Source organism: Haliotis rufescens, unplaced genomic scaffold (genome assembly GCF_023055435.1).
Source record: "Haliotis rufescens isolate VD_foot unplaced genomic scaffold, xgHalRufe1.0.p SCAF_141, whole genome shotgun sequence".
Taxonomy (NCBI): Eukaryota; Metazoa; Mollusca; class Gastropoda; order Lepetellida; family Haliotidae; genus Haliotis; species Haliotis rufescens.
In genome coordinates this window covers 83,623-108,128 of record NW_025963826.1, presented here as the reverse complement: position 1 = coordinate 108,128, position 24,506 = coordinate 83,623, and the positions used below count along the sequence as shown (strand labels likewise).

Genomic DNA, 24,506 nt, shown 5'->3' with positions numbered 1-24,506 from the left:
ACACGATCGCAATTTACTCGCTGCAGTGGGTGAGTAAGGTTTTACGCCACGGCGGGGGACACCAGAAATGTGTTGCACACATTGCGGCTCTCAGACGTTTACCACGTGCCAAGGGATGACACTCTGCACAGAAAATCGCGGCGCTTTAGACGACTGGGTCACCTGAGCGGGGATGAGATATGTGGATGAACAACTTCTTTATAACAATTAGGAGCGACTTATCCTGTGCATTTCTCAAGGAATGCTGCTGTTATGTTCATGTTCAGTAATAAAACTGTCAACAATTCATCAGACGTCAGAGTCCATGGTCAGCAGACATTGCCAATGTCCACTCCCCATGGCACAAGTCTCATCTCACTGAAGGTGAACAAAGAACTGAACTCTTGCTTCATAATACCGATTAGCCTTGCACAAGCCTATCCTGAGTAATATATCCCAGGTGAAAGATTTCTACACGGTAACATTTAGATTCATGCAAAAGATAGTAGCATATCACACTTGGAATTGAAAGCATTCAAAATCAGTTTCGTATAGTCGATGGTTCAGAATGATATTTAGAAAAAAATATTTGTTGATTTCTGTTAATATTCAAAACCTCTATTTCAGTTCAGTTGCTTCACGACTACATATACCGACATAAATTATACCTATAACGTAGCTCTATTGTTCCGACGGTCTATTATTTCCGACGAACAATTGTAGTCAAACACGTGGCTGAAACCTTACATGAACATGATCCCACGCACAGTCTATATTATACCATTATGTTGCTCTGTATAACGTGTATTACGACATGAAATGATACTACGCCATGAAATCATATTACGCGATGAAATGACACCACGCCATGAAATGACACTACCCCATGAAATCATATTACGCTATGAAATGACACTACGCCATGAAATCATATTACGCTATGAAATGACACTACGCCATGAAATCATATTACGCCATGAAATCATATTACGCCATGAAATCATATTATGACATGAAATCATATTATGCCATGAAATGACAATACGCCATGAAATCATATTACGCCATGAAATGACACTATGCCATGAAATCGTATTACGCCATGAAATGACACTACGCAATGAAATCATATTACGCCATGAAATGACACTACGCCATGAAATGATATTACAGCATGAAATGATATTACGCTATGCCGTAAAATGTGACTATGCTTGTCGTAAAAGGCGACAAACGGGATCGGGTGGTCAGGCTCGCTGACTTGGTTGATACATGTCATCGATCCCATATGTGTGGATCGATATTCATGATATCAATCACTGGATTGTCTGGTCCAGACTCGATTATTTACAGACCGCCGTCATATAGCTGGAATATTGCTGAGTGCGGCGTTAAACAACAAACCAACCAACCAACCATGAAATGATATTACGCCGTGAAATGATATTACGCCATGAAATGAAGTAACGACATTTTTTCATTGCCTTTGTCATTCATAATGTATAATGGAGTCGGACACCTCCCCACTATTCCCCATTAAAAATAGAGGGACAGTTGCCAACACCCATCAATATTTTATGAATGAACATTTATATATTGTATGGATTACATACAGTGAGCGTGAGTATGGTTTAACGCCGCTTTTAACAGTTTTCCAGCTATATCACGGCGTGTCAGCTTTAATGTGGGAGGAAAGCCCGAAGTGATGCAGGTCTCAGACGTTTACCGCTACGGTGAAACCCACGAGCACGGGTATGGTGCTGACAAACCAAGAAACATAATCGGGGCGAACCGGGATTCGAACCCACAATCATAGGTTTCGCGGCGTCTTAGACGACTGGGCGACGCGTGCCCCCTGTGTGAATGCTAGAAATACTTGTCTCCTCAGTTCTCAGCATCATAATGCCTTAGACGGGTAGTATATTTAATAGTGTTGTTCGTATAAATGGAAGCATATGCAAAGGTATCTGACGTATCTACTCCACTGCCCTGCGAACGTCGTCTACACCTCCTCCTCATCAACTATCAAATCAAGTCTAAGCCAACGTAAAGTACCCAATACCGCCACACAGCCCAACAGTACTTCAACACCAATAGACTACATAAGCTCCAGACCCGTAAAGATCCGCCTCTGACATATTTCAATAATTATATCTGCACTTACAAACATATTCGTTCATAACGCAACATTAGAGTCATTAGATTCAAAATGATGTTTCTTGGTTTCTCAGCACCATACCCGTGCTCGTGGGTTTCATCGAAGTGGTAAACGTCTGAGACCTGCATCACTTAGGGCTTTCCTCCCACATTAAGCTGACACGCCACGATATAACTGTAATACTGTTAAAAGCGGCATTAAACCCAGCTCACTCATTTACTCATTAGATTCAAGGAACAGGTTCCAAACATAACCAACCCCCTGCATATAAACGTGTGGGGGAATTTACCCACACGTTATTCATGTTTAACGCTTCACGTAATATTCACAACTACAACATTATACTCCCTGTAGCCATCGTTGAATTAAAGCCGGATAGCAATCCAATGCAGAGCTTCGATGAAGCCTGGGTTAACAGCGAACACGAAAACTTCGATGGTCTTTGGTGAAGTGAATCTCCTCGCCATATGTTACTAATTACCTCTTTGCGTCACTGACGTTGATGTTGAAAACTAATGATCCGATGCTGGCAATATGACGTAGTTTTGTATAGAAACATTGAATTAAATGCTATTTTTGTCAATATGGTAAGCTTTCATTTACCGATGACCGAACAGGGGGCACGGGTGTCCCAGTCGTCTAAGGCGCCGCGATTCACTGTGCAGAGTTGCGTCCCTTCGGCACGCCAGAAACCTATGATTGTGGGTTCGAATCCCGGTTCGCCCCTATCATGTTTCTAGGTTTGTCAGCACCATACCCGTGCTCGTGGGTTTCCCCGAAGTGGTAAACGTCTGAGACCTGCATCACTTCGGGCTTCCCTCCCACATTAAGCTGACACGCCGCGATATGGCTGGAATACTGTTAAAAGCGGCGTTAAATCCAACTCATTCACTCACTATGACCGAAAACTTGAGACCGTATGAAGCATAGGATAAATGTAAATCTTGCCATACACGATTTCAAGGGTAATGATATCGGTTTCATCTGTGAACAGCATGTACGATTATTTCACACGTTAAAAATATATGAAACTAATGGCAATGTATACACACCTCTGTCATATATGTTCATGACCCGTAAAGATCCGGGGTAGAATAGGTCTTCAGAAATCCATGCTTGCCGTAAAAGGCGACTATGCTTGTGACTATGCTTGTCGTAAAAGGCGACTAACGGGATCGGGTAGTCAAGACTCGCTGACTTGGTTGATGCATGTCATCGATCCCAATTGCGTGGATCGATGCTCATGATGTGAATCACTGGATTGTCTGGTCCAGACTCGATTATTTACAGACCGCCGTCATGTAGCTGGAATATTGTTGAGTGCGGCGTTAAACAACAAACAAACATGTATGTTCGTAGTCACTTGAATGCTATTTTTTTCATGACCTGCGTAATAAATGGAAACTTGGCGTCGAAATGATACGTTGGGGTCTCATGGAACATGTTTATTGGTTTGCCGGCACCATATCCATGCTCGTGGGTTTCACTAAAATGGTGCATGTCTAAGACAAGCATCACTTCGGTCTGTCTTTCCACATCAAGCAGACACACCATAACATAACTGGAATGCTGTTCAAACAGCGTAAACCTCACTCACTCACTCCAATGATTTGAATTATAAGTCATCTAGATTTCAAACAAATGCGCATAATTTGTCAAATTGTCTTTCCGTCGTTAAAGGTTAACGGGTTCATTTTCAAGATCTCTGCCACGCGATGAAACGTAATGAATAGACCTTCTTATCGATGCCTGTTCTGTAGAAACATCTGTTATTGGTTTCGCATATTTTCGTTTCACTTGTTTGACCTTCCCTTTATTATAAGTTGGCAACTGATCTCGAGGATTACATAGTGTGATGTGTATTGTGTGATGGGTTATGTATCCTGTGTGTGAATCCCGAGGGATCGGTTGACAACGAATCCCTCGACACCGACAATCGTTCATACAGGTCTGGAATACATTTCCGCAGTTTCAACAAGTTAGCAACGACGCAAGCGAACCGAGTTACTTCCCTTTACTCAATACATTCGGGTAGACAACGTTTGGTTCAAGGAACACAACGATACTTACTCGAGATGAGTTACCTAAGATTGATTTCTCAGCGGGCAAACATGAAATTTGGACACCGCCTGTGAGCAGGATGCATGGAAAATGATTGGCCAATCAGATGTGTTGGTTGGTTTGTTGTTTAACGCCGCACTCAGCAATATTGCAGCCATATGACGGCGGTCTGTAAATAATCGAGACTGGACCAGACAATCCAGTGATTAATGTCATGAACATCGATCCACGCAATTGGTTCGATGACAACACATTTTAGTAGCAACAACACATTTTTGAACTCAACACTTTCGAAACCTCGGCGTGATATCGACTTGCATCCTCTTGATTTGTACTCCATCACGCTACCAACTTGGCCTTGGCCTGTTGTTTAACGCCGCACTCAGCAATATTCCAGCTATATGACGGCGGTCTGTAAATAATCGAGTCTGGACCAGACAATCCAGTGATTAATGTCATGAGCATCGATCCACGCAATTGGGATCGATGACATGCATCAACCAAGTCAGCGAGTCTGACCACCCGATCCCGTTAGTCGCCTCTTACGACAAGCATGGGTTGCTGAAGACCTTTTCTACCCCGGAACTACCCCGGAACGTCGCGGGAATGTACCAAGGTATAAAGTTGCAGACAAAGAGGTGCAGGGGCAATACCTCTAGTTCTAGTTCTACGTCCAGTGTTTCAAAGAAGACTATATGACTCTTGCACGAGTCCTTAATTGCAAGTTCAAGTCTATGTGCAACACAAGGTATGTCTGCTTTAGAAATTACCCATAATGCAGCGGAAACTTCGTTCTTGACATGCACAGTAGAAAACAAAATCGCCGCGCCAATGTTAAATCATATTACGATCCCCTTTACGATCAATTAAGCCTAGATTTACGGTCATTTTGCTTGAATGTTGCGGAGTGCTGCATCAATTAACAACAGAAACAGAACCTTTGGATTGATAAAGATATTTTTATTATATACATAGGAATGAAATACTGGAATTTATCAGTGACTAGTGACTGATATAAAAAAAGTTATATCCGTCACTAGTGACTGATATAAACAAGGAACTACTTTCTCCTGAATCAAAACATTAAAGAGTTATTCCCCTTTGTTTACGTCTGTCCCACACACCGAGCCGGACCCATCTGCACGGTCAGTCGACCTGCCTCAGATGCCGACTGTAGTCAATCTCAACCGCAGGTGCATAACTTCTCTTCAACTGACCCCAGGAACTTTTTGACGAGTCTGATGTCTGGAAATAACATCTATCGAGTCTGGACCAGACAATCAGGGGTTTAATATCATGAGCATCAATCCACGCAATTGGGATCGATGACATGCATCAACAAAGTCAGCGAGCCTGACCACCCTATCCCGTTAGTCACCTTTTACGACAAGCATAGTCGCCTTTTACGGCAAGTATGGGTTTCTGAAGACCTATTCTACCCCGGCGTCTTCACGGGCCCCATAATTATGAATCCAAGAGTGTTGCACACATTCACGACCTTGCATTGCGCAGCAGTGACAGTTGTTAATAATGATTGCCTATATATTTAAGGCTTCCTTAACATATCTTGAACGCTTTTCGAATCGTGTATTTCAAATGCAGTTTAAAAGCATTGAATATTTAACAACATTTGAACCATTTTTTAAGATAGGCAAACACATAATAAAAAGAGAGAGATATTGCTTTGTCCAGCAAATGTACCACCAAATCCCCGTCTCAAAGATTAATCATAATCCACGATAATATCATGGCAGGGCTTTGTGGATATTCACTGAGAGTATTTGAGACAAGTGGAATTAATATCAGGTGGATTATAAAACACTCGAAGGATTTGTTCGAAAAGCTTTGTACACAACCATACCACATGACAAAGTTAAGGAAAAACATCATTCCTTGATGCGTTGGGCTTTTGTTATAAAACCTGGAGGCCATTGATAAAGCTACATGATCTATCTGACCGCCTCCGTGGTCTGGTGGTAGAGCATCCGCCCGGAGGAGGTCGGTTTTTTTTATCCCCGGTCGCGTCATACCAAAAGACTTTAAAAGATGGTACTTGTTGTCACTCTGCCTGGCGCTCGGCAATAGTCTATATACTTCCTGCCCAAATACTGTCGTAGTTGTACGTAAATTTGAGTCAGTCATGGCTTCCTTGTCTCTCAGAAGTAAGGAGATTTGCAAGAAGTGATTTCTTATCTTCCAAAAGTTTTGAAGCTTCTTTTATCTCATTAACCTTAATGCGGAGTTGTTGAGCAACAGCCGATGGTCTTCTTTCTATTAATTCCACAACATTAGAAATCAACTTGTAGACGTCCAATGGTACCAGTAGCGCAGATAAGAATACTCCTAAAGCCTTTGATACTTTTAGTCCGGCTGCAACGATATCATCCATTACGTTGAAAATAGACCACAACACGGCACGGCTTGCTGCATCGAACAGCGTTGTTATGATACGCACCTCGTTATTGCTCATTTCCTTCTTTATTCGTTTGCAAACATTCTCGAATTCCGTCAAATGCTTTTTGGCTTCTTTGATGTTTGCCTTCGTTTTTTCTTGCACAACTATTGATGCTGCTACATCACCTACACCCCCGCTGATACCAACAACAGCACCCGCAAGTGCAACTGGCACCCCTAATGGGCCAAGTATGATGAAGCCAGATATTGACATCGCTGCCCCAATGAGTCCCGTACTAGCACAAATTACTTTGGTTAGTCGCTTGTTCTGTTCAAGTTCATCAATATCTTTTGCAATATCCGACAGTCTTTCGCATACTTTGTTGGCAATTTTGTGATATTCTCTGAATGCTTTCATCAGCTTTTCCGTTTCATCTCTGCAACATTAAGAATATTTACTGATCAAATACTAAATTTGTTAACATTACATTTGATGTATTGCTTCCTTTTGAAATAAAATATCATTGTTTTTTATTCAGACCAGTGGGTAAAGTTTGACCAAAGAGAAGGTGTTCATATGAGTAACATGAGCATGTTCGAAAGGGGCTATTTCCGGAGCACATGGAACATTCATCTATACATGCATTTAAGAAAAAAACATTTCACAGACTTCATAATTTTCTTTGAAACTGTAACATTTTCTGATTTCTATTGGAAATAAATCTTTCTGTCTTGAATATATCGCATAATATTTTAATAAATTCCTAGTGATAACATTTCTTTTAATACTTGATAGATACATATATTTTATACTAGCAAGTATAATGTGATTGATTAGGTCGGTGTTATTAAATTATTTCGTCAATATAATATCATCTGAACATTTACCTTCAATGTAATCTTTTAGTTTCATCCACAATGTTTTGACACAATCTCATTCCCAATAAACATGAATCAAGTTTTCTTACATATAATTATAATCATGCACTAATTCCATTGTTAACAATTCTATATTTTGTATAAATAATATTATGGATGAATTTAAATTGGAAATCAATCAATTTAATATCTCCAGTATATACTGTTTTAAATATCTTCCCATGGAATTGCAATAACAAAGATATTTTGCCACTTTTCACATACTGGAGTTTTTTTTCTAAATCACGAATAACGCCGCTTTTAGCAATATCACGGCGGGGGACGCCAGAAACTGGCTTCACATATTGTACCCATGTCGGAATGCGAACCAGGGGCTTAGGTGTGACGAACGAACGCCATCAACAAGGCTACCCGACCGACCCTCACGCATATGTTTATCACAAAAAAAACTGACCCGTGAAGATTCTGGGGTAGAATACATTGTAGGTCTTCAGCATCCCATACTTGCCGTAAAAGGCGACTATGCTTATCGTAAAAGGCGACTAACGGGATCGGGTGGTCAGGCTCGCTGACTTGGTTGATACATCGATCCCAATTGCGTGAATCGATGCTCATGATGTCAATCACTGGATTGTCTGGTCCAGACTCGATTATTTTACAGACCGCCATATAGCTGAAATATTGCTGAGTGCGGCGTTTAACAACAAACAAACGAATATCTGTGATTGGGGTTATGACCACAAGATCACCTTACATTTGCAGTCTAAATAAAATATAGACATCAGTTTTTGCAAAAAGAAAATAAGCTTTAGACTATCATCTTAAATAATCCTGACTAGTATGCCATGGAAAATATAACTCAAGAATCCTAAATCAGGCAAGGAAAAAAGTAATACAATATATATTGTAACGCAAATTTAGCAAAACTGTCACTAGACAGCGTGACTATTGTGACACGAAAGTGGCGCGATATGTTTCGAAGGTGGCGCGATAGTGGCGCTATTGTTTCGCGTTGATGTCTCAAACATGGCGTGATAATTCCGCGTTAGTGCCGCAATAGTGGCGAGAAAGTTTCGCGACAGTTTCGTATATATAGGCGAAGTTACTAATGTAATGTTGTGTTCTTAGGTGTCTGTGTAGATAGTTTGACTCCACATATTCCTTCCGAAGTGAATACTATATAAGATTTTGACCTAAATTTGACTCACCGTTCATGCTCATCCTTGTCTCCTTGTAATGTACATACTCGTATGGCGCGGATAAGATGCTGACGTATGCTGTCTCTCATTCCAAACATGTCAGGAATGCATATTGAATATGCATAAGTTTCAAGGTCTTTTATCATCGCTGTGAAGGTCTTCCTTGATTCGATGTCTGAGATTGATACTACTTCCGTAAGAAAGACGAAATTGTCACTTGTGTAATGTCTTAGAGCAGCTGCAAGGTCTCGGCCAAGTAGGCAGGTGTGAGTGAGGATGTCCGTATTATGGCTATCACAATGACAGACTGCTAACACAAGTCCGAACCTATTGGGAATTAAAATGACGGCTTCGTGGATAATTCCACGCGGAGGGAGTATGCCAGGAGAAAGCTTCAGTGCAGATCGTATAGACTCTTCTATGTGTGTGAAACACGGTACGTTTGACTCCTCATCGTGGAGTTCTGATACTCGTTCAATCAATGTCTTTACAACATGTGACTCTTTTCTGTTCAAATTCTTGTGACTTTTAGTAGAATCCCCTAAAATAACGACAGGAGAAAAACTCATCAATCACACGAAATAGACTCATAAGACACAAAAAGTATGTTTTACGCCAGATTCAGAACAGACCAGTCATATTCCAGCTATGCAAAATTTAACTATCGCTTCAACCATATCTCACCCACACATCGACAGAGTGGCCTGAAAATAATCGAATCTGTAACCGACTTAATTGTGATTGATATTATGAGCAACGACGTACTCATGTTGGCGTTATCATCCAATTCAACAAGCGTGCACAATATTATGTGATAAAGGGGGCGATAATATTGAAACGAATACATGTATGCTGTTTTCAAGAGATTCGTTTGCAAGGCTGAAAAGAGGTGTGTGTGTATATACATATATATGTGTGTGTGAAAGATCTTGGCGAACTTGCTGCAGGTTATGTTGCCTTTGTTGACGTTGACATATACATGTACGTATATCTAACTCATCCCATAGATGCCCAATTGGCTTGAGATCATGTGATCATGACGGCTACGGTAGAATGTTTATGCTCTTAGCTCTCATGAAATCAATACAGACTTGTGTTGTGTCGAGACAAGTGTTGGCATGGTGAAGATGTTACGTTACATCTTGTCACATCTGCTAACTTGCCCTGGATATGAATACTTCAGATGGCATTTGCCATGGCACCAGGTTTTGTAACAAACGCCGCATGGATCAGGGAATGAAGTTTTTCCTTACGTTTGCCGTCTGGGTAGTGGTTTACAAAGTTGAAAAATCAAATGTTTTAACTATGTAGTATAATATTATGCAATATTATACAGATACTATAACAATAAAACAGCATTTTCAGATAAACCCATGCCCAGTGAAGTATAACTTTGAACAGAAAAGCTTGTGCCTGCTCCCACGTGTACGGGATCGGGTGGTCAGACTCGTTGACGTGGTTGATGCATGTCATCGATCCCAATTGCGCGGGACCCGTGAGGATTCCGGGGTAGAATATGTCTTCAGCAACCCATACTTGCCGTAAAAATTTTGATTTGCCTAAAATGACCGACGATGATATCATAGAAAAGGGGATTTCCAACAGAATTCAAAACTCTTAGTGTGCGTGATGTATTTCGAATTTTGTCGACTTCGAAGTGATGGTTTAAAGAGGAGAGACATATATCGTCGAATCATATGTTTTCGGACATCAAACGTTTTCAGACGGCCATGTTTATCGCGAATTACTCCCGCTATAACGAGGTTTGTGGCGTCAACAGATATTGTAAATACTCAGATGATGGCTTGATGTTTAGATAAAGCCGTCTCTGATAAGTGAATGAGATGTTTTATGGTTCTTGTGATCAGCGAATGTAACATAACAAGGGAATATATCTATTTACACTATAAAACCATTACGTTCAACACAGACGTTGGTGGACATTTGACTGAAGCACGAGCAACTTATTAATGACTTACGATCATTCGTCACCACTCGCCCCTTTCCGTAACCTGCAAGAAGACTCGCGTCCCCATATGCATCGATGAATGTTGTGTGCGAAAATACGACAAACCAATCAGAATGGGCGTATGATTTCAAGTTCTTAGACAAAGAATTCCTCAGAAATAGTTTTTGATTTTACATACATCTTGAATCTAAAAATATACCCCAAACACAGTTAGTTTGATTTGGTTTCTTGTTTAACGCCGCACTCAGCAATATTCTAGCCACATGACGGCGGTCTGTAAATAATCGAATCTGGACCAGACAATCCAGTGATTGATATCATGAGCATCGATCCGAGCAATATTGGGATCGATGACATGCATCAACCAAGTCACCGAGTCTGACCACCCGATCCCGTTAGTCACCTTTTACGACAAGCATAGTCACCTTTTACGGCAAGCATGGGTTGCTGAAGACCTATTCTACCCCGGAATCTTAACGGGTCCAAAAACACAGTTAACGTGTCCAATCATACTGTATAGTTCCGTATGCCCAGATGTGCTTTAAATTGCATCTGAAATATATATAATATATGGGGAAATGTATGTGAACCATTACGCAACGAGTTGACAATTGTTTTAGGTATGCCTGTTTGCGCTTCGACGGAACCCGGTCGCAAAAAATGGCCATGAGAAGGGCACGAGTCAGCTTGTGCCAGAATAACACGAATGGACTTACGATCTGGAAAGTAGTCTGTCATAATCTGACCTCAAGTCATCACCATGGGGTCGCCATTCACTGGCCTGGAATTTGATCTCACACATATGTTTGATACCAGTTATCTCAAAAGGGTTTCTCACCAACAGGTGTGTAAGAACTTGTATTTGTCAACAGTCATGACATATTTACCACACGATAGTAATAACTGTCAAAATTACCTATTTCATAACCTAAGAATTCAAACTTTCGCTCTGAAGGTTTAGATATACTTACAAGTGCGGTGTTTTGCCGAACCATCTGAAATAATATCAAAAGCAAACCTTTCATTAAAACATTGTCATGTGAGTATTACTTAATAGAACGTCAGATATATTAGTTAATAAGTCAGTCAATATTACTGACTTTACATGTTTGCATTTACTCAAACTGTTACGTCTTGTGATAATGCAAGTGAGTCAGAGGTGCTTAACTCAATGTCAGCAATGTTTCCGCTGCAATAAGGCTGCCTTGGATTAATTATATACCCAATGACTAATTCCAGGCACAACAACACACACTCAGCAAAGCAACCGGGCCTCACCACCCGATCCAATTGCAGTCAATATATAGATAAGCACTGTTTTATTTAATGTGTCAATGTGCTTTTAGTAGTTTTATGAACACAGTACCATTAATTATTATGGGGAGTATGGACATCAAATTTGGAAATAATCATTATAAGAAAAATGAATGAACGATATTACCTTTTAGGTGTTTCCTGGTGATTGCATCAAACCACTCCCTTTGCATAACTTGTCTGAGTTTTCCATTTTGTACTTGGTACGACACAGGTCCAGAGTTGACATAAAACAATAAACCACTCATTTGAGCAATGGAACATTCCAAGACAGTTTTACGAAGCTCATTGTGGTGAACATGGGTGATGAAGTTGGAGCATTGCGGGCTACCAAACTCCCCATGAAAGTCGCAAAAGAGTGTCCTGCTGCTAAAGAATTTCTTTAATAGACGCATGACCCGTTCGTCCACAAAACCCTCAGGAATGCCTTCAAATTCAATTTTCTTAGTCTTGTATCGTTGAAATATCATCTCCTTTTCTCCTACTCCGAGAAAATATGACCCTCCTTCAGGAAGTTTTGCAAAGGCTGTCAAGTATTCACGAAGCCCAAGTTCCTCCCAAATGTACAGTGCGACCTTCTCTGGATTATTCTTCAGGTCTTCCTCCAAAAAAGATGGTGGTTTGAACCGTTTGAATTGTACTTCTTGAGTTTCTTTGAAGAAGCGTGTTCCACGTATCTTTGGAGTCATTTTCCTAGCTTGGGGTTTTGACATCAAGATGTCTGACACAACCTCAGTGGGGGCCTCTAGGATCCTATCATCTAAGGCTACACATGTGTTTAGTGCTTGTGTTACAAATTGCAAGCTACCATTTACACAAAAGAGAACATATTCTCTGTATATATATTCCAATTCTCCAAGTGAAACAATCTTAAATGCATTGGAATATAACTTGCCTCTTTGTAGCAATGAATGTAACTTTTCAGAAACCATTTCATCCAAAAAGCCATGGTAGAAATCATCATCTGATAAGCCAGCAAGGTGAATTAGTATTGAACCTCCATGTGAATTCATCAAGGCTGTTACGTACTTCGCAAGAGTCTCACACATGTTAAGACGTTTGGCTTTTCTGACATTTCTGCCTGACCTTTCTGTTGGGGGATTAATGAAACTTACATCCCAGTGTAATTTGAACATGCATGTTTGAGGAAGGCATCTTCCAGCTATGACAGGTTCCCCCGCATGAATTCTTCGTCGAAGCCGTTCACATTGGTCACATTGTTCGTTACCTGTGATGGGGAAACGTAATAATGACATAATGTTTAATTATGTGGTCGTGAAAGGTTAAGTATTTTGGATACGTTCAGCGTTAAACCACATCCTTTTTTCTGTATTCACTACATAGTACTATTCATAGTTCATAATGGCATAAAAGGCACTAAGACCACAATAAATTCCTCTTGTCTAACTTAAACAACAGTAAACAAATTTCTGGCTGTACTATCTGGAATAGCTATGGGTTTCTTCAGGAGTAAAATATTTTTCATGGGTCATTGCAGCAATGTTCCAACTATGCAACTGATCACGTCTGGGTCAGACATGTAAAGAGTCAGAAAGAATTTTCATGACATGCAATGGAATAATATACACTTGCCCCCGGAACAAATTTAGTCACCTGTTAACGTAGGCAATAGTGTGCTGAGGTTTAAGTCGAAACTTGGGTACCAAAGGTGTTGAATGCGAAATGAAAACATATACCTTATACACATTATCATACCTATTGAACGGACCGCCTCTGTGGTCTTGTGGTTTAGACCGCCCGCCCGGAGATAGGAAAGGTTGGGGTTCGATCCCCGACCGCGTCATACCAAATAAAGTTAAAAGATCCCCGACCGCTTCATACCAAATAAAGTTAAAAGATAGTGCCTGTTGTTACCCTGTCTGGCGTTCGGCATCAAGGGGCTAGGACAAAGACTGGTCGGCTCGAAGTCAGTACACTTTGTCTGAGTGGGGTATGCATGTTGAACTGCGGCATGGTTTCTCCGTGAGCTGGCACTATAAATCGGCACCAGTCTGGACTAGTGCATGCAGACACACACACACACACACGAATGAACGTCGCTATACCAGTACAATAATCTTGGACGCGACGTTAAAACCTAATTTAACCTCTGTTTCAGTGAGTGAGTATGGTTTTACGCCGGTTTTAGCAATATTCAAGCAATATCACGGCGGTGGGCACCAGAAATTGGCTTAAGGCATGTCGGGAATCGAACCCGGGTCTTCGGCGTGACGAGCGCACGCTTTAACCTCGAGGACGTGAAGATCCCTGGTAGAATAGCTCTTCAGCTAACCCATGCTGCTCGTAAGTAGTGACTATGCTTGTCGTAAGAGGCGGCTAACGTGATAGGGTGGTCAGGCTCGCTGACTTGGTTGATACATGTCAATCAAGCGATCTCATCGATAATCGAGATCTATATTGTAATAAAAGAACATCAAATCACGTGAGCACCTTGATTAAAAACGTGAAATGATGTAAACAATATCTGTTGACAACGAGTTGGCGGTGCACATGTTTTGCAAATCCTGCAATTGACAGTTAACAAACCGGATTTCGATTTCCTTGCTCGATTTTCATTGGACTATGCAAGGACTCGTTAGTCCAGCCAAATTACCAGCCAAGTTCGGCAAGGTTGGAATTTGGACTTTTATTGTCTCGGGAAAATACCTTTTTCATATAGCCCGAATATTGCTGAGTGTGGTGTTAAACAACAAACAAACAAATTCACTTTCACCTTTTGAACATGTGTACATTTTGTGTACGTGATTGTCCATTATCTACGAGCAATATACTACTTTACCTTGGAAATGTAATCCTCCTCTTGTTTTTGACGCTACAGCCATCTGAGAACACAAATGCTTATTAAATTTCAGTTTTATATATCTAACGGACTGCCTATTTCCTACTTCGGGGAATGGAGCCGGAACTTATGTTTCAGACAGAATACTTTTCAGCGCTTCAAGAGATACAATTGTTTATCCGCACATTATTTTTCCCATCATTCCAGTGAACAAGTTATTCATTTGACAAATGATTTTCTTTCAAACCTATTCGGGAACAAATTTCTGATTTCAAACAATTCTCAGGTACTCCCAGAACACTAAATATTTAGAGTATATACTACAATTCCATAGTAGATGTCAGTTCGTACAGACCTGTATTGTGAAATCAGTGAATGATCACACAAGATCAATGAATTATTTAAAAATTGTTCTTAAAGCCACAGTTTGCGGTTTACAATAAAATTTCGGTTGGCTATACAAGGAACAAAAAGGCAGTAAGAATAAGGAACCAGCCCAAAAATAAATGTCAGTGTATTTGTTAATGTCTAGAATTAGGTCATTGTCGAATATATGGAATGCTCCAGGGTTCTTGAGACCTGAAATAGTGAAAGTAGATAAGATTCAGGTCACCTTCGTCTCACCCTTATACAGATAGATATAGCCAGCCTCCCAGAAACTGTTACCTCATGAAAGTTCTCAAACGATCAAGATTGTGATTCGTTCTTTGAGTGCCAAGGTACCATTCGTCATGGTGTCTGTTTTAAACGCAGATGCATTTTCATGCGTGTTTTGTTGTTGGAGAATGAACAAACACGACCTTAATTTTTTTAACTGACTGCTTGTTGGTAACGTGGTGTCACTTCAGCCACTTCATCTTTTTCTCTTCATATGTTTACGACACATACATGTACAAACGGAATAAGAAAGGTTGTTAGTTTAGTGTCACCGTCAGTGACAACAGTAGACGTGGCAAGACTATCAGCAAAAAGTTGATCTCTGTTTAGCTTAGTTGAATAAACACACTGCACAGCAATAGCATGTTAATTAAATGTCCTCCATCATTGCTTATCAGTGGATAATTTCCCAATCGTATGATTGGGCCCGAAACACTCTATGTCCAATATCAGCTCACCAAACAGACGACATTTACATTTAGACTTTTACTATGATGTACATGTATCTCATATTTTTTTCCGTCTCTTTACGGTAATGGGTTCATTTCATTTACTTCAACAATCACTTTTCCATTACAAATGTAAGAACATGTTTGCAAATCATATAATATTAACATTATTTTACTCCATCTTTCAATCATGAGTTATATATATGATTTAGTCACGTATGCAATGATACTTGCAAAGGTACAAACTATCCGTCAGCGATAAACTTTAACATGTGTCTCAGCATCCAGTCTGAGACCTTAGTGCTGAAGCTTTGGGCCTATATCTCAACATTTGTTTAATTATCATAATATCAAGGTATGCGAATGTATGTAATTTGTAAACGTCCGACATAGGACTTTTCCAGTAAATCCATGGTTCAAAGCCCAAGAATATCTATTTACGGTATGAAGAAATTCAATGAAGCAGTGGTAAAATCTATCCATATATACAAAATTGTATATATTTGGATATACCAACTATACAAAATTGTATATTTTGGAAATACCAAATATACAAAATTGTATTTTTTGTATATATTGGAATTTTCCCTTGTAGGTTCGTGCCGTTTTTCGTGATTTTATGAAGTTCAAATCGTCTCATCATTGCCTCCCGGCTCTCTCATAGTATCTACCAGAAATGGTGGACACCCAAGAGATAATTATGTTTATCTGTTTACAAAAGCGGCAAAACCGTTCCCATATTCACAAGATATCCCTGTAAAAAGCAGAGTCGACTGCACGTTTCAGACCACAATCAAACAGAGATTACACCAGGTGGTCATGCAAGGGCACGCAAACTTTTCATCCAAAAAACCCACTGGAACACATGGTACAAGTGTCCAGGGGAGGTAACTCCTTACATCCGGAAGCCTGCTGAGTTCGCTCAAACTGCCCCCAAACAAATCCTTAAACACATCGCCGAGTCTTGTCAGTGGATTATATCAGTAGTTGCGTGTTGCGAATCTGACGAAATAACAATTAATAACGGATACAGGAACACCATGTGAACTGGAAGATCTTTCAACCTTTGGGATGCCACTGTTTGACATGGGCCTAGCGGAATCCGAAAGTGGTTTGACAGGGTCACTGCCTGTACTGGTATTGGAAAAATGTTGGAGATACAACAATGATAATCTTCAGTGATTCGTGAATACGTGTTTATAGAATGTATATTTTTGTGCCTAGACAATCCCATAGTTTGGTTGGCTTTAACGCCCTTACTGGACAGTGATTGTATCATGTGTTTCCAAGCGTTGTGATTACTAATGCGTGTGTCGGATGAAAGGTTGGCTTTGGAAGCCATGTTTTTCATTAGTTTGTTTTTGCCAACTGGCTGACTTTTGACCCAGTATTTGCCAGATTTGGGACACCCTCTTGTGTTTGTTGCGAGCTAGAATAGATCTTCCCTCCCCGAAAGATTGCTGGGTCTTAAGTCCCGGGACACCTAATACAAGTTGACTGGACAACATGAGGGGTCGTTGTGTTGGGCCCAGGCCCCGGGTGTCACAGCCCGAACACCCGTGGGTTCGTCTCCGGCTCTGGTATTGGATTGCCGTTCAACATACTCGATGTACTCATGATAATCAGAATCTCGTTTGAACTGCCCCCCCCCCCCCCCCCCCCCCCCCCCCCCCAGTCATTCTTCTGTCTGGAGTATTCGACTGTAGACCGAACAAAAATTGTATTGTTCCACCACAGAGTATTCATTATTGATTTAGGTGTGTTAGTGCCAAGCTGGATGTTTTATTTCACTGTTGGAAATAGCTTCAAATTTGTAAGATATGTTACCCTTTCCTGATTTTTCAGTGACCATGTTTTTGACTCGAAGACAACCCTCATTTTGGAAAAATTAATTGAATCGAAAAGTGATCTTTTCGTTTTAAAAGACGAACTAAACTGGCCCTTAAACCAATGAATGAGCTTGGCTCGTTCTCGAAACCATCCTGTTTCCTAACGCTAATGAAAAACTTGCACATGATCGTATTAAACTCAGTGGGAGGGATAACTTCAATTGGGCGTTACCTCATTCAGTTTTTTGAGTGTTTGCTTTTCATTTTCTGCCAGAAATTTGTACATCAACAAATCCTTCTGCTTGTTTTGGAACATGAGAGGTGTAATTCGGGCCATCCAAGACATCATTATCCATCAAATTATCCCAAAATGATTGATTTCGACCAAAATATTAGGGCGTAGCACACATTGAAGTCATGGTTTCAGGAATAACGCATAGACTAGAACGAGGGACTTGTCGCTCACCCATGTATGTTGGCCGAGAGGGGACATCGCTTTCTCGCTTTATCGCTCTATCGCTTTCTCGCTTTATTGCTTTCTCGCTTTATCGCTCTATCACTTTCTCGTGGTTAAGCAATATCCCCTCTTGACCACTATAGGGGCCGCGTGTGATATCTGCTGCAATTGGGAGGTAATGTTGAACTTTTCTCACTATTAAACATAACTGAACTGTAGAGAGGTAGGTGATTTTAAAACAATCCACCAATTTTTGCGTAAAATGTATGTGACTATCACGCCGAAAGCGCTTGGCAGATCATGGCAATATGCTCTAAATAAATCAGGTTAAAATCTAAATATATACTTTTCAAAAGAAGTTAAGAAGACTATGGTTAATTAGCCATGGCTGATTGTTTTGCAAAAATACAATCTTAAAATTGTGGGTGTTCTATAACTACTTTTCGGTAGTATATGATGTTACAGTGTGTCATAATGTTGTCTGTAAATGTTCTTTTTGACATTTGATGTATGTTTAACTTGAATAGTGTTTCTTGTCTTGTGCAAATATATGTACTTGCATATAGTAATTTGATAAACACTGCTGTGAGTGAGTGAGTGAGAATAGTTTCACGTCGCTTTTAACAATAATCCAGTAATATCATGGGGAACACCATAAATGGGCTTCACACATTGTGTCCATGTTGGGAATCGAACTGGGTCTTCGGCTTGACGATCAAACGCTTTAACCACTAGGCTACCCCACTGCCCCCATCGCTGTGGCGTTTCCAAAGTTGATATGTGTACTTGTGTAAACTACACATGGGGAGACATGATTAGTGTGGCCACATAGTTAAGGTTGATAACAATAAGAAATGCATTACTATGATAATCTATAACATATATTAAATCAGCTATCATTATAATATGTTATGTATATCTTAAGTATAGTTTTGTCAAAATTATGTATGTGTGTGTGTGTGTGTGTGTGTGTGTGTGTGTGTGTGTGTGTGTGTGTGTGTGTGTGTGTGTGTGTGTCCGACTCATTGTCTCTGTAAAAAGGTAGTAGATAACTATACATAACTCACATCAGAACGCACAATTGTTAACCATACAGTTTAAATGGATAGAGAATTGCTACATAAATATGTATATTCCTGCCTGAGCCTATACTATAATTGGATATCTAGTCTCTCCTGGCGGGAAAGTTAAACTTTATTTCACAAGCACTTTAGCATTAAATTTAATTCCCGAAGACAGTTTAATCGAAAGTCATTATAAGAAACGAGTTGTTTTTAAAAAATATTTACAACGCATTTCATTTCGGTTGTACAAGGAATGGGGTTACGGGTTAATGACGCTCTCGAAAGTCATATATGTGACTTAAGGTAGAGACATATATCTAATTTATCTTTATTTTGTAAGGGAAACATTACTGTGTACATGTATAATTTTTGTTTGCATAATGTACATGCAACTTAATGAACATAATTTAGCTCCCGAAATCGGACGAGCACATATTCGGCTTCAATTCCAAATCTAATGACCGAAAAAAATAATTCTTTGGACGTTGCAAACAATACAAACTGGCTAATAAAACTGACAATTATTTGTCAATATATGATCTCCTCTTTATCAGTTTTAAGATTGATGGAGGAATGGGGGGGGGGGGGGGATACTATTAACAAAATGAAAATATGAACAGTGACTATCTGTATTCTGTGACTCTTGCATATTTATTACACTACACGAAAATATACATGCTTTACGAGCAAAAATCGTAAAAAATCTAATTATAAGAGGCAAAAATAGCGGTGAGAATTACAGGAATGGATCACTAAATATAAGCTAAAACCGTTTTAATGTACGGCATTATGGGAAATATCGCTTTCTCGCTCTATTGCTCTATCGCTTTCTCGCTTTATCGCTCTATCGCTTTCTCACTCTATCGCTTCCTCTGATGACTAACCATAGTCATATGAATCAAACCTGGTGTTCTTTAACTTCTTTTGAATAGTATGTACTGGTAATCTTGAAATTAACGTTATAGTTAATTATAAATGCAAAAACAAATAGCGTAGACTTAATTACCGCATTCGACGTAAAAATTAAGTGTTCATATAACGAGTGCGCATTATACGTGAATAAATAAGTCTTGTGTACATTAACCAATCGGAAGGGGTGCTAATTGGGATTGTTCACTAGCCAATATTAGCAAATATCGCCGTGGTCGTTTTATCGAGCGAGGCGCTTATTACGTCGAATACGGTAATTATACTTTGAATTTATGTCTCAGAAATAACTGTTGATAAGACGGCCTTACTGAACACTTTGAATAGCGGAAATACCAACTTGAATATAAAAACAATCAACTATCTATTTCCACATTACGGTTACTGAGAACAATATGTCATCCAAAAACTAGAAATTAAATGATGGACATCCGGTAGTATTACCATTGCTTGGGCGATGACTTCCTCTTTGATGACATCTACTCCGCAAACAGAATAAATATTGATATAAGCGTTGTTTTTAGGAAAACGCTATTGTTTTTTAGGAAGTACGTACTACTCAGCACTATTGAGCGGTGTTATTTGCTATTTGTTTTGATAACTGCGCCTGGGGGCGGGGGATCCAATAGCTAAATAGGGCCATAAATCAATCAAATTCTTTTTTACGCAGAAATACGTGGATTGTTATAAAAACACGTATGTCTGTACTGTTAAATTATATTTAAGTAGATAGTGATACAATTTCAACATTCCGTCCATATGTATAATTTGAAATGCGACTAGAAAAATCTCAGCTCTCTTTTAAATGAATAAAACCCACATCAGCCCTTTATCAGCGATAAAGAGAGAAAGCGATGTCGCCTCTCGGCCACCATACCAATGTCAGTTTTCACCACAAAGACGTTGAAACTCTTCAATGGCTGTGTTATGTTCACTACTCTTCCAACCCGTCAATCTTCACAAGATCGTTCACTTTTATCGGGGCCAACAATATCGCCATTATCGTTTACATTCCGGTATGGCAGACGATATATTCAATCAAATTTAATCATATTTTAAAACAAATCCTGATCAGTACATGCAGTTAGTTGTTACAATTAATAAAGTATACCCTCTTGGTACAAAAAGTGCTATTTTATGGGAAGTAATATGTAAATATGTCTTGCTCAAAAGGATATGAAAGGATCCAGTGTCGAGAAAGAAATTCGAGAAGATGTTGAAACTGTTGTTGAAGATGTTTAGCAAGCCGCTAGACTTACATAGACTCCCTGACTGTGATAAAAAGTATAAGATTCTGTCTGATGAAATATAGACTCACAATACAATTATAAACATGCATTAGGATAGTTATGCTTCACGGTAAGATAAAAGGTTAATCTCTGAAACAAGCAACTACAATTAAACTGAATAGAAGTCCGATTGATATTGTAATATAAGCCTGTACCTATGGAAAATCTACGCTTGATTAATATATAGTTACATATAGCATTACAGGAAGGGTTTTGATGAAAGGAAAATAATATTGTTCAGGGACTGTGGGACAAACTATTTCACGGTCTGAAATGACAAACTATCAAGCCCAAGGATGCCTGACGTGGTGTTCTTCAGAGCTAACATATTACGCCATATGAGACAGCGCCTCGACACATGTTTGCACCCATCAGATACCAGTCTCTACTTCTCTCTCCCAAAGAATAATACGACCAGAAAAATGTCGGAAATGTGTATTATTAATCCTACAAAATTACTATTTAGATACTTGTTTTTCCTTCAAACTAATCAATGCATATCCTGTACAAAACTGTTATATTTATATCTGTGTCGCGTGTTTTGTTGTTGTAGCAATTGTGCAGCTTCTGTGGAGTTTTTTAATAGCAAATATTTGTGTTGAAATATGGACCAGTTAAACAGATAAGCATTGAACCATGTGCAGTCGAACCCATTTAGTTGGCGTGTACCGATGTATGATCCCGCTATATGTACTTACACACACTTTTTTACGGAATATATACTCAACAACAAAAGTTCCTGTGACACCAATATTTTAGTGTCTTTTCAAACAAGTAATTTTGGTTTTCAATAGTGTAGTACATGTATGGAATCAAGTCACAAAAACGCAACTGCTACAGAAAAGCATGCATTCCATGCAAAAAAGTTGACTTTTATGCAAGCCCCATGTATTTCACAACCCAAGAATGGGTATAAAAACATGTGAGTTAACGGGATTCCATGTGCACTATTTAGCATTGTGCTGACAACAACCACTCAGAAAAACAACACAATTACGCAATTATTCAACATTACGAAATGCCACGCCTGTCCGAAAATGAGCGTCTGCGAGCCATTGGTATGCTTGAAGTAGGATCGAGTCAACGTGATGTTGCAAGACAATTTAACGTCCACAGAAACTCCATTTGGTGTTTATAGCAACATTGACAACAGACGATCAGTCAGAGAGCATCCTCGGAGTGGCAGGCCACGCGTAACCAATAATCGACAAGACAACTGGATTCAAACAACACACAAACGGAATTGATTCCAGCCAGCAACAGTGACTGGCCTTCGACGAATATCTTCACAAACCGTACGTCGCCGCCTTAGATGTGCAGGGATTGTCGCCAGAAGACACGCCAGACGTCCCATTTTGACAGGAAACCACCGTAAAGCTCGTCTACAGTCGTGCAGACAGGGTCTACGCTGAACGGCCATGCAGTCGGGACAAGTTCTATTCACTGACGAGTATCGTTTTCACCTCAGCCACAACGATGGACGGATTTGAGTCTACCGACGTCGAGGTGAACGTTACGTCAATCCTTGTGTCATGGAAGAAGATCGGTTCGGGGGCGGCAGCGTTATGGTATGGGGTGGGATTACAGCAAGACAGAGGACCCGTTTGATAGTGGTAGAGGGAAATCTCAATGGACAGCGCTACTGCGACGTGATCATCGACCCTGTTGTTCTACCGTTTTTGTGTCGTCATGGCCCAGGCATTACCTTTCAACATGACAACGCCCGGCCTCATATCGCTCGACTTGTTCAGGATTCCCTTTAAAAAAACAACGTGAATGTCATCCCCTGGCCGGCTCGCTCACCTGATCTCTCACCAATCGAGCACATCTGGGATGAGATGGATCGGCGCCTTCGACGTTAACCACGTGTTCCACAGACACTCCAGGTACTTCGAAACATGCTCCAGCAGATCTGGACAGATATCCCACAGGACTTTGTGCGACGCCCTGTCCATTCCATGAGACGAAGATGTGTTGCTTGCATCGCAACCAGAGGTGTACACACATGCTATTGATTTGTAAATTGACATTTTGGAATGTTCATTATTTTTTTTATAAAAACACGCGTTTTCTGAAGTCAGAATGGCAAATTAAACCATTTGAACACTTACAGGAGTCTTTTATCTGTTGCAAACCGAAATTGTTTCAGATTTGGTAAAAAAAATTAACTTTGCATTAAATCTTATTCAATGTCACAGGAAGCTTTGTAGTTCAGTATACATTATTTTAATGTTTTATGTTCATTTGTGTCTCGTAAGACTTATGAGGCTGACTTTGCTTGTTTGTCCTATTTCACGATCATTATTTTATACACTGTAAATGCAAAGTTTGACGACTAAATAAAATAATTTTCTTCTACATGTTATGGCTACAGGCTAATTAGATTAAATGTTCATTCGGACTATGGTTGTCCTAAATCTGTCATGTTATATTTTTCACTGCAAACTAGAATTCTACTTGGAAAAAGAAGATCAAGAAAGAGAAATATGTCTTTGGGAGAAATAAAGCGTGCATGCGCCTTGACTATATGTAATTCAAATGTGCGCTGACCTCCTCTAAAAACACGACAACGCGAGAATGCGAGAAAATGATTTGAAAAATTGAAATTGCAAGACTGTGAAAATATACATCACACCCATGACAGTGTCGTATTTTCGCCTTTTGTGTAAAAAACCCTTTGTAGCAAAACACGACAATGCGACATGCAATTGAAGCTTGTTTCCAACGGTAGAGAACGCAAAAATAACAGAACATACAGGATTGCCTAAAAGTCGGGCCAAGAAAAGTCGGGCCGGGCCGGGCCAGAGGGTAATACTAAAAATGGATTGCAGAATAAAAAAACGAAACGTGCATATCTAGGCAGATCTCAAATGTCCAGAAACGGATAGTTTTGCTCATTTAATTGAGTTTGAATCAAAATGTATCTTCAACAATGTAATAAACTGATAATTATAGCTACATACCGAGAGTTCATACCGAAAAGTCAGTGTCTTGACTGTGTCTTTACTTTGATGAGAAGGTTTCTCACCCACCTAAGCGTGCAGGGGTGTGATGTCCTGGGCAGCAATTCGAAATGACAGT

At 39.9% G+C, this 24,506-nt stretch overlaps 1 protein-coding gene across 1 annotated transcript in view; it reads right to left on the bottom strand.

The window, feature by feature from the left end:
- Positions 1-5,143: 5,143 nt before the first annotated feature.
- The window catches only part of LOC124140794, a 35,928-nt gene continuing 16,565 nt past the window's right edge, over positions 5,144-24,506 (bottom strand). Inside the window, exons 2-6 of the mRNA XM_048395777.1 lie at positions 14,754-14,796; positions 12,081-13,181; positions 11,611-11,634; positions 8,680-9,211; positions 5,144-7,029 (exon numbers count right to left, since the gene is read on the bottom strand). Of these exons, the coding sequence (XP_048251734.1) occupies positions 6,333-7,029; positions 8,680-9,211; positions 11,611-11,634; positions 12,081-13,181; positions 14,754-14,796 (2,397 nt within the window). The 3' untranslated portion in view covers positions 5,144-6,332. The remainder of the gene's footprint in view (positions 7,030-8,679; positions 9,212-11,610; positions 11,635-12,080; positions 13,182-14,753; positions 14,797-24,506) is intronic.